Source organism: Lepeophtheirus salmonis, chromosome 6 (assembly GCF_016086655.4).
Source record: "Lepeophtheirus salmonis chromosome 6, UVic_Lsal_1.4, whole genome shotgun sequence".
NCBI classification, from domain to species: domain Eukaryota; kingdom Metazoa; phylum Arthropoda; class Copepoda; order Siphonostomatoida; family Caligidae; genus Lepeophtheirus; species Lepeophtheirus salmonis.
In genome coordinates, this window is record NC_052136.2 from 53,414,204 (window position 1) to 53,429,978 (window position 15,775).

Here is a 15,775-nt window from a genome sequence, read left to right on the forward strand (position 1 = left end):
TCCCTGAATTGGTCTTCGAATTGCTTCCTCATCCACCTTGTTCTCCAGATTTGGTCCTTAGTGACTATTTCCTGTTCTCAGATCTCAAAAGAATGCTCGCTGTGAAGAAATTTTCGTCGAATGAAGAGGTGATCGCCGAAACTGAGGACTATTTTGAAGCAAAGAACAAATCGTACTACAAAAATGGTATTCAAAAGTTGGAGGATCGATTTAATCATTGTATCCCCCTTGAAGGGATTCATGTTGAATAAAAAAATTAATTTTGCCAAAAATGTGTTTACTATGGTAGGCCGGGGACTTTTCAATTGATTATTTTATTTTTTGTTTCTTCAATTTTTAGTTATAAAGCCGTGAACGGGACAGAATAATGTACCATTTATCGACTTCTTTGTCATACCTTCTAAGTATGTAAGAATCTGATACAAAGGATTGAAAAAATAAAAAAAATATTCATTATACTACCCTATATACGTAAACAACTTTATATTTAGCCAAAGTATACTTTTTTTGAGAAAAAAAAGAGGAGTTTTACATTATTATTGATAGTAATAATTTAAAGTATGCGTACGTCAATTGCTTTTGCAAGTTTGCTTAGTTATTTAAATACAAAAAAAGTATATTTATGGGAATCATTGGCCTGTGAAAAAAATTGAACAAATAAAAAAGGACGGCAATATGTTGACATGAGAAAAATGAACTTTTAATAGATCTGAGGTACAAATATGAAACAAGATGAAAATGATAAAAATATACTTTTTTATCTTTTTTAACTTAATATAAAAGCAAAAAGAAAATTGAAATATACTATTCAGCTCTATAAAATAAAATTTTAAAAGGAACTTGACGGAAACAATACATAGATGTGACCCGTCAACACACAAAACAATTTGTAGTTTGGATTAAATTTCTAGTCATTTATCAACAATCGTGAATTTAAGTATCATAAATCTCATTTAAACAGTGGTTAAGACTTTTGGATGTCTTAACTCAACTCAAAAAATTTAATTATCCCTATAAGTATGTCTTTCAAAAGTAGGCATGTATATAAAAATGAACAATGTTATAAAAAACATGAAGATTTTTTTTTGTTTACTCACATTTTGAAATTATATTTGAATTGAAATCAAAAAATACTAAATTGATAATACTTTGGTAAGAGAAAAAATTCATTTACCCTTACGTTATTTTCCCTTTAAATACTAATGTATTTATTTCCTGGGGTCTTTAAGTCCCCTTATAAAAAAATGATTTTTGTATTCACAGGTTTTTCCATTAAATGATATATCAGATTGTAATATCGAGAAATATAACTATCCTTTTAACAAAGCCCTTACCTTGTATTTTATTTCTTGTCTTTATGATGTAAGATAAATCTTTAAAATTGTAGTTTACAAACAAATAATGATAACCCTCAGGAATAAATTGAAATTAAAAAGTAAATTCAAATTGTTTTAGAGATTTTTTTGTGTCCTTATCTTCTTTTCTATTTTTCCTCTTTGGTTCCAGTTTCAAAATTCTTATATCCAAACTCAATTATATCACAATATTTTCCATTAATCAGAAACTACCAATACTATGACTAATTTATAGTAATTCTTATAATATTTAAGATATTTAATGACGCTTATAAATCAGGACATTGTAGAAAGAACAAAATAAGCACGGTAAAAAAAGAAAAACAAATGATCATCTTTGAAAATTCCAAGTACTCTAAGAAAGTTAGAAATGGTTTTGTAACAACAAATACACTTATTTATTTCGATTAATTAGAGTATGTTCATGATTATCCTAAATATCGTAACCTAGATATGATTTAAAAAAAATCATTATATAAGTTAAAGAACATTAGTTGAAAATAAGGATCTCTAAGACACTCTAGGAAATAAAAATATGTATGTTACTGTTTTCATAATCTGACATTATAAATAAACAGATAGTTCAATTAAGATCATATTTTTAACTCTAAAATACGGAAATAAAAGAAAAATATCAAAATATTTTAAGTAAATTCTACTATGAAATTGTTTACTAACTGTTCATTCCCCCTAAAAAGACTATAAACTAATTCCTCTTTTTATGAAAGTAATTTGTATCTGCCTTTTTAGTAAGTAGAAAGTAGTAAAACATGACTTAATTTAGAACATTTATACTATTATCTACAGATGCTTATTTCTTTACTTTATTCTTGATAACCTCTTTATTATTTGTATCTGAAAACATTTTCAGATAATGAAATAAAGTAATTTTTCGAAATAAATTTTTTTAATTAATATTCTCCATTATATCGCTGAGGTCTTAATCTATCCACATACTGAAATATCCGTGTAATATCTGGCATATACAGGGTAGTTCAAAATGGTACCACTATTCAACGTGAAAAAACTTTTGCTCGTCCTGTGTTTCAATTTATTCAGACGTGATACAATACTTTAGACATTTATTAACCACACAATGACAGATATGATTTACGAATTTGACCTCCATTGCTCTCCATGACGGCCTTCAAGCGGCTATGGAAGGTGGGCTACACACTGTCAATGTAGTCCCTTCCCATGAGTCTCCACTATTTATCCACGGAAAACTTCAGGGCAGTGACATTTGTGCGGTGTGATCTGCAGGACTTGGACTCAACTTGCCACCAGATAGAGTAATCTAAAGGTTTCAGATCGGGGCTTAGGGGAGCCCAATAGTTCTTGGGCCGAACTCCATGTTCTTTTCCATCCAGGCTTGCACAATATTGGTTGTGTGGGCGGGTGTCCCGTTCTGCTCGATGACGTAGGACGCCTTGCCAACTTCTTGGTGATCTAAAGACCTACGGGAGTACCTTGGTCTTCAAAATCTTCAAGTAGTCGTGTAAGTCCTTCGTCTTCCAACAGGATGGAGCACCCGCCCACTTGTCTTGGACACAGGGTGGAGTCTTTTTTTTCGGTAAAATTGGCCATGGACATGGCGAGTTTGGCCTCAAATGCCTTTTGGCCATTTTTGGGTCATTTTGTACGGCCTTTCGGTATTTGGCTCGATTTTAAGGCTATTCCCCTATTTCATAAGCTTTCTGACCCTGTAGACTATGTGCCTCTCGATCTCGACATTCTTGACAATTTCAGGCATGCTATGGCAGGCTCAAATCAAAGCAGTAGTTTGATTTCTTTTTAATTCCATTTTTGTTTACAAGAATAACAGACGCGATAACAATATCTCATTCGAAAGCTTAAAAAGTCAGCTGTTACGTGAAACATCGGAAACTTACGAATTACTACACCTCGAAAAATTAATATGTATTATTGGTATATCCATTTTGTACTATGCAGTATCTTATTTTTGTTGCATTTTCTCTGTAAAGGGTTAACCCATTAAGGACGGCGCTAAGATAAATCTACGTTCAACTTATGTCTGATGGCATATTAATTTCGACGAATATGATTAAATTTTTTTCCCTTCCCTTATGTTTTTAAATTTTAATCATAATTGGGAGATACTACGGTGCAACAATGAAATATTTTTTTTATTTGTTTTCCACAGTAATTTTTCACGTAGATATATTTACACTCCGTTTGTACATAAAAAATAACAATTTGGGATAATAAAATAGTATTTTAAAAAGTATATAAAATATTATTATTTTATTTATTTTTAACTGGCAGTGTTAGCCCTTCTAAGTAAATATGCAAAAATACCCAAATATATCTAAATTGACGATAGTATGATTCCATATATTGGAAAGCATTATCCCAAGCAATATATCCAAGCTGCCCAAAGTATTTGGTTTCTAAATGTGGACAATGTGTTCGAGCGGTCCGTATCTTCATTCTTTTGATTTATATCTGAGTAGGGAGCCAGAAAGTGTAAAAAAGAATGTCTCAAAAATTCGATTGGGATGAAAAGTTGTTCTAAAATTGATTGAGCAAGCAAAACTTCCAACAAATAAAAGACATAAGATTATTTTTGACAACCACTTTACATTCATTTACTTAATAGAATTACTATTATGTAAAGCTATGGAAATCTAGCATCAGGCACATGTTGGGACAACCGTACAGAAAAAAGTCTTTTATCAAGAAAAGACCACATAAAAAAAGAAAAAAAAGAGGTTCATATAATTTTTGTTTATCATACCAAATTATGCTTCTTCGTTGGAAAGATAACAAAGAATTGCATATTGCCATACATTTCAGATATTTGTCTACAAAGAAATGTCGAAGATGGGACCGAAAAAATAAATAGATATGTATCCGGATGGTGGAAAATATCCAGTAAGAATGCGTGCTAAAAAAATTGTAGTGACCAATGTTTTCCTTTATGGTGTCATCGACAGTAAATAAAGCTTATCAATTTATGAAGATAAAAGGAATAAAAATGACAAAATAAATTAAGTAATTAATAAAATGCATTTATTGAAAAATTAGGGATCTATGATTGCAAAAGTTAAGGAACACCGAATTTGCAATACAATTATATACATTCAAAGCAGATTGAACCTTCAAAATTTGACAGAAAATATTACTGGATAAGTCCCACACAGATAACGAAAGTTTGCAAAGAATTTAATGCAAAATTTCCCTTTATTTGTGATAAATGTGAAGTATTCTTTAAAAATACTACATTCCATAGAAAAATAAAATAAAATAAAACTAATATTAATTGGTTTTAATATTTTGTGTATGTAGTTAAATTAATGGGTTAATTTGATATGCATTTTTTGGTTATCACATATTTACAAGTTTTCAAATCAAATGTTCAGTTTTTGAAAAATTGCTTTTATACGCAATATTTGAGTAAAGGAAAAATATATTAGAAATATTTTATATCCGTTCAAAAATGAATAAAATATTTCATTATTATAATATTAATAACTTTAGCCTGTTGGAGAATACTTTTTTTTATCTAAAGTTAATTCCAAATAATTGCAAAGGAAACTACAGATAAAAAATATTCTGATTTAGTTCTTGTTTAGGGGAGTCTAGAGCTAATCTAAATCAAAAGATATTTCATGCATTTATTAAAAGTAATGTTGTAGCTTGTCGGTATTTATGTACAAAAATATTCTTTAATTTTCTTTTAATTAGAATAATTCACAAATGAGGACTGTCCCCATTTATAAATTATTTTAAATTTAATAAAATGTAATAGGTAAACTAAATCAATTGGTTGAAATTATGATATTTCAAATGTGCACTCCAATCGAAAAATGCCAGATTATTAACATCAGTGTTGAGTAATCCATGATCATATTTGTTTCTAACATTGATACCAAGTTATAAATTAGTTCATGGATTTTAGCTTCATTTTATTTCTTAATGTTCCTTTAATTGGTTACATGGAGTTAAACTGATTAAGTATAAGTAAATATTTTAGTATTACATTTACTCCCTCTAACCTAGGAATCTTATTGGTGAAATCCATATTCCTAGACTATACTTGTTTCTCTAGGAATCGCCTGTGTGCAAACGCACACACATTAAGTTCAAGGGAATAACTTTTTCAAAGCGCTTAGTCCCTGAGCTACGGGGATTCCATAGATTTTTATGATTCTAGATGGAAGAGAAATTTCTCTAATTTTTTTTAGTTAGCACAATAAAAAAAAATTGTCCTATCAATTAAAAATTTATTAGATATTATGGATAAAAAAAGAAAAAAAAGGTTGTAAATGACATGGATAACATTATAAAATTTTGAATAAATTATATTTTTCCGTAAATAGCTCATTCTTAAGATTAATCTTCCACGTAATCTACTTTTATTTTTGAAAGAACACGATTTAAATCTATATTTGTTTGAGTTCCGACAAATTTGAAATCTTCTCTTAAAAACTTTTGCACCTTTAATTCCATTTAATCACTTTTCCATTTACGCCTCACCTCAGCCATTGACATTATACTATTTGCTTGTTTAACTTCTATTCTAATCCTACAGAATGTAAAACATCTTTCTAGTCTAGGAAGAATAATCAATTTAAATGTAAAATATATATTAATTTTTAACAAATTGACGGTAACTTATTGCATCAAAACAGTAATTTATAAGAAAACGTACGATATAAACTCAGTGTTAAATTATTATTTACTTAATATTTTTATACAATAAGTTAAACATTGATTCTTAATTTATTACATATATGTCTTATGCTAAGAAACCCTTACTAAATTTATTAAGAGTTATGTTTAGTGACTTTTTGATTAAAAAACAATACTGAGATTATCTCTTTATACCTTAAAAATTTGTATTGAAACATTCATTGTTCAAATTTGCTTATTAATTACAAAACTAAAGTATTAGTTTCAAACAAAAAATGGTAATATTTGAAATAAAAGTATAACTGAATTTATTTCAGCAAATTATTAAATGAAACTTAGTTTTCAGAATCAAAATTAAAAATAATAATTATGACTTTTTTTTTAAACTAATTCTTGTACGTAATTATTATTTTCTTTTTTGTAAAATACATCTAACTTACTTGTATTATAATTAGCTTCCTATATTTCTTGGGGAATATGTAAACTTAGTTATAAAGATAACTAGTTAGTGTTATTGTTTTATTATCTATTTCAAGTTTTAATTACGAATATTTTATTTGGTTCTAACTTTTTCTCTCTCAAACCAAGAAATAATACAAAAAAGAGAAAAATATTATTTTATTCATAAACTAAATTTGATTTAAATTTAAATCACTTGCGAATTTTATGAAATAAATTTTACATTTTTTAAATATTAACATACCTTAGAATAGATCCAAATATTATTAAAATCCATAATTCAATATCAGTTTGTGATCCTGAGTATAAGGTTGGATAAAGGGAAGAAAGAACTGTTCCGATGAGAACGGCATTAAATTGATTTAATCCGTTTGTAACATTACAGAAGGGTTGATCAAAAATCTAAAGAAATTTAATTCAATTTATAAATATACATATATATCCAGAGATATTAAAAAGATTAAATTTTACGCACTAGATCAGTTTTTCTCAAACGTCTCCTCAAGAATGATGTAAAATAATTTCAAGTAGGAAATAAAATATTATTTAAATTTTTTTTTGTTTAAAATACTCAAAAAAATTCATAGACTATTTAGCACACTAGTCAAAAATGTTTAAAAATGAGCTAAATTAAGAAAACAGTAAAGATTTTTTTTTTCATTGACTATTGATAAAAGAGGTAAAAATAATGTCTAAGTAGCTTAATGCTAGAAAAACTAATTTTTCCTTTTATTCACTTATGGATAAAAATGAAATTAATAAAATGTCAACTCACTTTCAACTACCAAATGTTAGTAGTAAAATAACTTAAAGGGACATTTGAATTATCAAGTTTCCGTACGGTAAAGAAATGTTATTATGAATCATGTAAATTAGAACATGTGGAATTAGTGTTATTATAATATTTACTTAAAATAAATGAACTTATGTCGAATGCTAATTGGGAGCATTTTTGGAATGTTAAAAGAAAGGAACCAAGCACCACTTTAGTAACCCTTATAATTTTAAAAATGTGTATGACGTAATATTAAATCTGCTTTAATTAGCTGTGACGAGGGAGGAGGAGGAGAAGGAAGTAAACAAAAACAGGGACAGGATTTACTCCTATGTAGATCTTAAATTTTACTATGAGTTCAACTAGGACTTAAAATTATAGCTCTGCAACAAATCTTCATATGCATTTAATTGAAAGTTCACTCCTCAGGAGTTACATAATAATAATTACAGCTTAGGAAAGGAAAATCAATCTTTAATTTCCTAACTCAAAAAACAAAAAATAGGCGAACTAAAAACTACACTAAATTTTCAAAAATACTTTTAATAAATGTCAGAAGGGAAAATGAGCTCATTTGTCATGTAAAAACTTACTACTTCTTTTTTCTTGTACGAGGAAATTGTGTTAATGTACCCACCCATGATTAAAGATGCATGCATTTTCACCTTTCTCAATATTTATATCAGTTTATGATATGTTGGAATGTGAATATTGTCTAAATTGCGTTGAGCATAAGGAAAAATGCCCTACAAAATATGGCAACATTGAGAGGTGACAAATATCTGCTGACAACGTTCAGTACCGAGTGGTCCACCGAATACTTTTAATTTGAAACTTCAACAAGAAATAACTTATTATTTAATAATATAATTTCAAAGAAAATAATATTGTAAATAGATGTGTGTCTAAGCTCTCTCAATCATTAATGTAGCCACCCTTAGAGCAATGATAGTTCCAGGCAGCAGTGGAATGCTTGACACACGGTATGGATGTAGTCCTCTGTCATGAAGGCCCAGTGCTAGCTGATAGTAGGTTTGAGAGCCTCGGTGTTTGGAAGACGGATATTCCTCTCGACATGCACCCAATATTTGTAGTCGAGGGTGTTAGATTCAGGACTGTGATGGGGCCAAAAGTGTAAAAAAGGATTTAAAAGAAACACAAAAAGTCTTGAAACGGAGGAGATGGGGTTCTTTCATTGCTGGTGTCACCCTCACAAAGTTCTTTTACCCACTTTCTTGATAAATCTCTGGACAATTTCGTGTTCCACCCCCATATCTCTTACATGGGCCCTCATTGACTTAAGGGACTGGTCTGAACTACTTTCATTAACTCCTTCGGATCTAGTTGGTCTTTTTAAGAGATCATTCTTCCTTTTCAAGTTTTCATACATGCTGACAGCGTAGTTAGTTGTTTTGGAAACACCCAACTCCTGGGAGTGCGCGAATGGAAAATCGTCAATCACATTCAAATGTTATTTTCTCAAATTGTACGTAAGCTATTTATTACTGAATTAGTATTTATATTTCGAAGCAGATAAACTATAAAGTTTTTTGCTCAACGGTACATTATAATTTCCAAAATAAGTAGAAATAACTAATAAAAACATTTGAATTTTTATCATATTATCAAATATGAACTTTAGGATAACTTCAGTTTAGCCAATATTCATATCCCTAATGATTAATATGCATGTAAGTGAGAGGAGATAGATACATAACTTTTCAGTTTTTGTTTTAGATTATTAACTGACGGTTGGATTGACTAAGACAGAGTTGGAGATGGCTCAATAGTTAAAAATTCAATTCGTGTAAGAAATTCATAAACTAAACAAAATTAAATGGTGTTAAGGACTAAATATGGAGAGTTTTCGAGGTCTTGAATTAATTACTTTCATTTACATATTGCATATGAAGAGATAATAAGACCGACATATATATCAATTACTGGCCATTTATCTATATTATGGAATATGGATCGTATAAATTTACTTTAATTCAGTGAAGAATAAATAAAAACAGGGGTAAAATAATAACACTTTTACGAACTACTTTGTACCGAACGTTAAAATTTACATCCTTTTGAATTAGAGCACATTATATCAACTAAAAAAGTAATAAATAATTTTGGTAAACGGTAACATGAAATGAAAAACTGATTTTTTTTTTTAAATGTCAAAAGATTTTTCTTTGTATAAACTTCTATTGACAATTAAATCAATGAATCGATTGGTTTGGTTCTTTTCATAAAGTATGTAAAATTTAGTTTATAAAAACTTTGAATGGCAAGATATTAATGTTTTCTTCGAAAAATTTGTTTTATTATTAGGAAAAACAAGTTTATTTGATTCATAACAAGGAAAATATATTTTGTAAACAACATAAAACTCAATGATATAAACATTACAGTAATAATTTTTATAACTTATTAATAACTCAAATTACCTATTAATAAAATAGGATATTTTCTTACAAATTTCAAGAGCTTGGAAAATCATGATATATAAATATAATGTTCTTTAAAAAACTGAAAATTAAAGGCAAGTAAAAACTTGATTAATTCATATACCATTTGAAAAAAAAAAACAAACATATTTTATTCATTGCATGTAAAAAAAAAAAATCTCATGACAAAGTCATATAATTTTTTATTTTCGTAAATTTATATGTATGTGCAGGTTTAAGAAAAGGAAAGCCATCATTTTTAATGGATTTTCTTCATTAATATTAATATTTTTGGGAATTAAAACTCTGTTCACAAGACGGTCAAACTCAACCATTTTCATTATAACACCGATATTTTTGCCACTTAGCTTTCCACAGCAAGGTGCATCCAGTACATCAAAATGACTAAAACATAATCAATGAATCCAAAATTGTGCATGATTGGCTGTTATAATCATAATCACTATTCACTTTTTCGGCCACTTAGCTTGCGTTTACTCCATTATTTAAGAAAAACTGTAAGATATGAAGTATTTTCTCTTTGCTGAAGTCCATGTTTGACACTTGATCAAATAATACTAAATCAAACATTTAGAAAACTAGGGTATCATGTTTTTTAGTACATAATATTATCTTTTTAACGTTATCTAGTGTAAACCACACACAAGTTTTGTAATGATGAAAAAGGCATGATTTTTTTAATCAAGAGGGTAGAGATTAAGTGTTTTAAACTTTTTTTTATTTATAAAAAAAAGTACAATAAATATTAATACACAGACAAGCATGAACACGCTATCTTAAAGATAGCCAAAGAAAAATAGCTTATTTATGTTAAAATTTTAAACTAAAACGATTTACTGTGCTCGATTATATCAATTTTTAGCATACTATTTGGGGTCACTAAAGTGTTCTTTGGTTTTCAGCTTGTGGTAGATTTCATTATAGCCAAAAATAATCTTGTAAACATTTATGCATATGTTGATGACGTTACTATCTGTAGAAAAGATCACATTGAGTACTATAAAAATCTACAAGTTTTCATGAAAGCTGTAGATAAGTATGGCTTGACAATAAATGAGAATATTCAACCACAAAAATAAATCTTTCAGTATGTCAAATAGAAAAGGGTATGATGAAACTGGATCCAAATCGAGTGGAGTAACACATAAGAATTCCTGAACCTAGGAATAACAAAGAGTTACAACGAATCTTGGGGGTGTTTGCCCGTTATTCTCGATGGATACCATCTTTCTCAACGAAGTTAAAGTCCATGATTCACCCTCAAGATTACCCTTGGAATGCAAATGCTAAAGATTATTTCACAAAAATGAAGAAGGACTTTGGAAATGCATTCATCATAGTTTTTGATCCAATGGAAAGATTTACAGTAGAGACAGATACTTTGGAGAGTGCCATCGGGGCCTTCTTGAGTAAATGTGGAAACCCGGGTAATTTCTATTTTTCGAGATTGTTGAATAGGTCTGAGAGGCATCATTCTGCAGTAGAAAAGAATGCGTATACAATTGTAGAAGCTTTATGAACTTGGAGGCATTTTTTGCTTCTTACAGATCTGAAAGCTTTGAGTTTCGTGTTTAACCAAATATATTCTAGTAGGATCAAGAATAAGAAAATTTATATGTAGAGATTGGAATTGTAGTGCTTTTCTTTTGAAATTCAATATTAACCTGGAGAGAAAAATGTGATTGCAGATCAATTGTGGAGAATGTGTGGTATAATGTTTGATAAGTCATCTGATGAACTGCAGAGTATTCATGATAAATTATACCATCCTGGGATTACCTGACTGTTCCACTATGTTAAATTTTGTAACCTCCCATTTTCTATCAAAGATTTCAGGAAGGCGAGCTCCACTTGCAAGAAATGCCGTTAACTGAAACCTAAATTCATAAGGAATGACAGTAACAAATTATTTAAAGTTACTCAGCTTCTTTAGAGGGTTAGCCTTGATTTTAAGGGAACCTCACATTCAAATATCAAAAAAAAAAAAATATGTTCTTACCTAAGAAGATGAAAATTCAAGATTTCCTCTCACTTATCTATCTGTAGATCACTCCTCTAATTCTGTGATTAGATGTCTTCTGGATTTTGGTTCCATTTTAGTTTTACCGGAATATATTCACTCGGACTGAGGATCTGTTTTTATGTCGAAAGAATTGAAGACTTATCTAACTCAAGGATGAGTTAGATAAGTCGGTCTAAGCCTGACAATTCTCAAGGGAACGATATAACAGCATTGTTTGAAAGGCTTTGACATTAGCTCTCAAGTCTGTGGAGCTGCCTATGAAGAACGGGAATTAGTAATCAAGCTCTAAGATCTATCAGAGGCTTACTCTGTACTATTTCTAATCTGACTCTACACGAAAGGATGTTTAGTTATCAAAGGAAGATGGGCCTTCATCTCAATACCATATGATTATTAGAAACAGAGACGGCACTTCTTTTTTTTTCTTCTTAACTATTATTATTTATTCTTTACCAAAACAGACAAACATAATTATAAAATAATAAGTAAATAAGTCCATATTAATAACAAAATACACATAAGCATTATAATTATAATAAAAAAACTTTTATAAATTCATTCTTATTTTGAAAATGAGACAGTACAACTTAACAATCACGTGAGAAACAATCAAAACGTTCCTTTAGTTAAAAAGGTTGATTTAAAGGAAGTGAATCCTACGTACACACATGTCCTCATCGAAAATGGAAGAGGTAGTTGATAAAAAAAGAGTTGTGAACACAGTAAAAGAAGTAGATGAGGAACAACCATTGAAAACTGTCATAGATAATTATAGTACAGAGCCCAAAAGATCTGATTGAGAACGGTGATGTCCCTCTTTTTTAGGAATTGATAATTAAAAAATAAATAGAACAATAGACCGAAGGGAGGATATGGTGTTATATTGTCCATCGTTTTTAGTGAATGTTATTATTATCTTGTTTATATTGTGTTTGTTTATGAAAGTATTGATGCTTTCTTAGTTGGATATTAGTGATAGTAGATGTTAGTCGAATAAAGCCAAATTTTGGGTTAAAAAAGGAAGTACATATAGTGAACACATCTATATTTTGTATATACTAAGGTTTAAAATCATGTCCTAAAAAGCGGGAGCGGCTTTTTCTAGTTGGGCATCTGAATAGGATTTTTTTATTTTCAAACGCTTTTGTGATTATTATTTCATTCTTGAAGACAAAACATCGCAGTATAAAGTAATAGCTATTGCAGAGGTACATTCAGGACGAAGAGTATCAATGAGGCTTTGCTCGGGAGTTATTGGTAAGTGTAAGTCTTTATTGGACTCGTTGTAGAATTGATGATCAACATCAGAGTAATTTCAGAATAAAATTTCGTTGCTATAAACGAAGTGGATTTTGTGTTTTCTTCTTTTTTCTCACAGCTGATCTAATAAACGTCGTGGAATTTTCTATTTCTTCTATGATTACAAATGGGCGAAACATATATTATGAATCTATGTGAATAGAACTTGTCTTTTTTGATAACCATTAATTTATTTACAAAAGGATATACCCTCTACATTTAATAAAATTAAGTAATTTAAGTTGTCATTTCACAGGTCCAGCATACAATACTGAAAAAGTATTCAATTTGTTCACTGATGTTTATAGCATCATATGCAACAACTAATAAGATAAACTAATGTTTTATAATACTAAGTATCCATTTTAATGTTTCAGTAGCAACAAGAACGTCCCTCTATTATAATTTGAAGAGATAAGGAATGATAAATGGTGAAAGAAAAACCTCAGAGTGTAAATAATTTACCTGATACGTATTCCTAGTAAACCGCTTCAATACATTTTATCACATTATGTTGCGTAAATTTGGTTATCAAGTAACTAATTAGATCGCATTTAATAATAATATTAATTAACTACAGAATATAGGAACTTCATTAAACAAAATATTATATTGATGTTCAACAAACATGCCTTTAATAAGAGTTAATTAAGTAATTTGAGAGTTTTAACGATGTGTATTAAAAAAATCCAAAAGTTGTATATAAAAATAATTAGTCAGAGAATATATGACTCATCCAAAATAAAATTAAATATTGTTAAGTTAGTATTTTCAATCTATTTAGCAAAGGGCTGGGCACTTAATAGTCAGAATATTGCCAATGAGAGATAAATAAAATTTAGAAAAATAAGTAAATGATATTTTAGTATCAATAGTTTAAAATATATAGTTTTAGACTAGTTTTTAAGACATTATAAACGACTATAACCGGTCTATCCAAAATTACACCAACAATTATACCTATAACACAAATTTTATGATGTGTTGAACTATTTGTTAGTATAAATAATTATTTAGAAGAATAAAAATGGGAGTTTGTATCTTTGAAAAGAATGTATATTTGAGGACACAATATTTATTAAATATACACACCTATTTTTAAATGAATGTGTCACTAATGTTGCAAAAATAAATATGTCTTAAAATATTTATTACCCATTATCAAATAAATACCAGTACCTTTCTTATATTTGTTAGAAAAAGGATATTTGTTTGACCTAAAAGCATAAACGTCATTTTTGAAGAAAAAAAAACATGTCCAAACAAAATAAATGATTATATATAGATGTGAATTTTTGTTAATGAACAAAATGAGCTTAATACATAATGGTAAATTTTGAAAAATTGCAAAATATTTTATACTTTAAAATACCATTTTTTTACATTTAAAAATATATTTGCTATCAAGAAATTATTATAATTCAACAAATCCACATTTTTTTGACAAAGGTATAAAAATAAAAAACAGATAAAATGTTATCTTTTTTTAGAATAACATTGTAAATAAATTAATTAATAAGAAGTCAATATGACTTCCGATCTTAATTATTTCAAATTTCAAATATTTGACATATATCGAGAGTTGAATAAGTTTTCTCCATAATGTAAATGGATTAGAAAAAATTAAAAAAATTTACAAATCGATTAAACCTCGTGTGGTATTTACTTTTTATACAGACACGTTATTTCAAGGGTCAAAATGACTTAAACGCCAAAATATTCCATAAAATAACGTGTATCTTTGAGGTTTGAGACAAATTATAGAACTATAGAATGAATTATCTAACGAATAGATAACTTTTCATCTAAATTTATAATTAATTTTCAATGTAAAATTGTTATACAAATATTTGATATAAATCTAAGTGATATGAAAAAATATATTGTTCTATGACATATAGTATAACTAATTTGATTAATAGTATGAACGAGACTTTTTACGTTTTGTGTTGAGTGCTACTCATATCTAAACACTGAAAACTCAGATAAGAGAAGTAGGATATCAGAGAAGCTGACAGAAGGCTACCCTATCCAAAATTAAGATTTTTGAGCTATTTTTATTTCGACAGCTGAGAGATACTATGTTTTGTCATAAAAATCCGTATTCTTTTAATCTAACGGGGAAGTACACGGATAATTTGATACGCTACTACCCATATGGTTCAAAAAATAATATGACGTTTCTTCGCCGTCTAATACGCATCCACAGACAGTTTAAAATTTTTTTGTGCATCCATTACTTAATGTCTCCATTGTACTTTTTTAGTCGTATAATTTGGATAATTTTTATTCATGTGTTTTATAGCAGATTATTTTACTAATTTAAAAAAAGATTTTTTGTGAAATGTGATAAACTACTACAGAGTATTTTTATTATCTTTTGACTCACTTTGCTAATTAATTGTTGTATTGACTTTTGTTTAGGCATTTAATTAGGAATCAAAATGTTGATTTGTATTTGCTATTATATATGTAACTTCTCCAAACGAATAAAGTCTTTTTTTGAAAAATTTAAAAAAACTACTTGTGGTCCCACAAAGGATAATTGCAGATTTCTGGATAGCTTCTACTGGCTCTGTTCTAAATATTTCGTCAAACAATAAAGTCCATATGTTTGAAGGCCATGGTTGCCCGAACTTATTGTTCCAGAATAAGGTGTTGCTAGTAAGGAACATCTAGAAAGTTTTGGCTGTGTGATTGGATGTACTTAAACAAAACTCCTGACTACTTAGAGATCTTCATATCC

The 15,775-nt window shown here is 28.6% G+C and overlaps 1 protein-coding gene across 4 annotated transcripts in view; it reads right to left on the reverse strand.

The window, feature by feature from the left end:
* The window catches only part of LOC121119809 (urea transporter 2), a 99,181-nt gene that overhangs the window by 23,219 nt on the left and 60,187 nt on the right, over positions 1–15,775 (reverse strand). For all 4 annotated transcript variants that reach the window (XR_005864846.2, XM_040714605.2, XM_040714608.1 and 1 more), the window contains one exon: positions 6,715–6,872. Coding sequence is in view for 3 of the 4 variants with exons in the window: in XM_040714605.2 (XP_040570539.1) it covers positions 6,715–6,872 (158 nt within the window). In the remaining variant the exon portion in view is untranslated. The remainder of the gene's footprint in view (positions 1–6,714; positions 6,873–15,775) is intronic.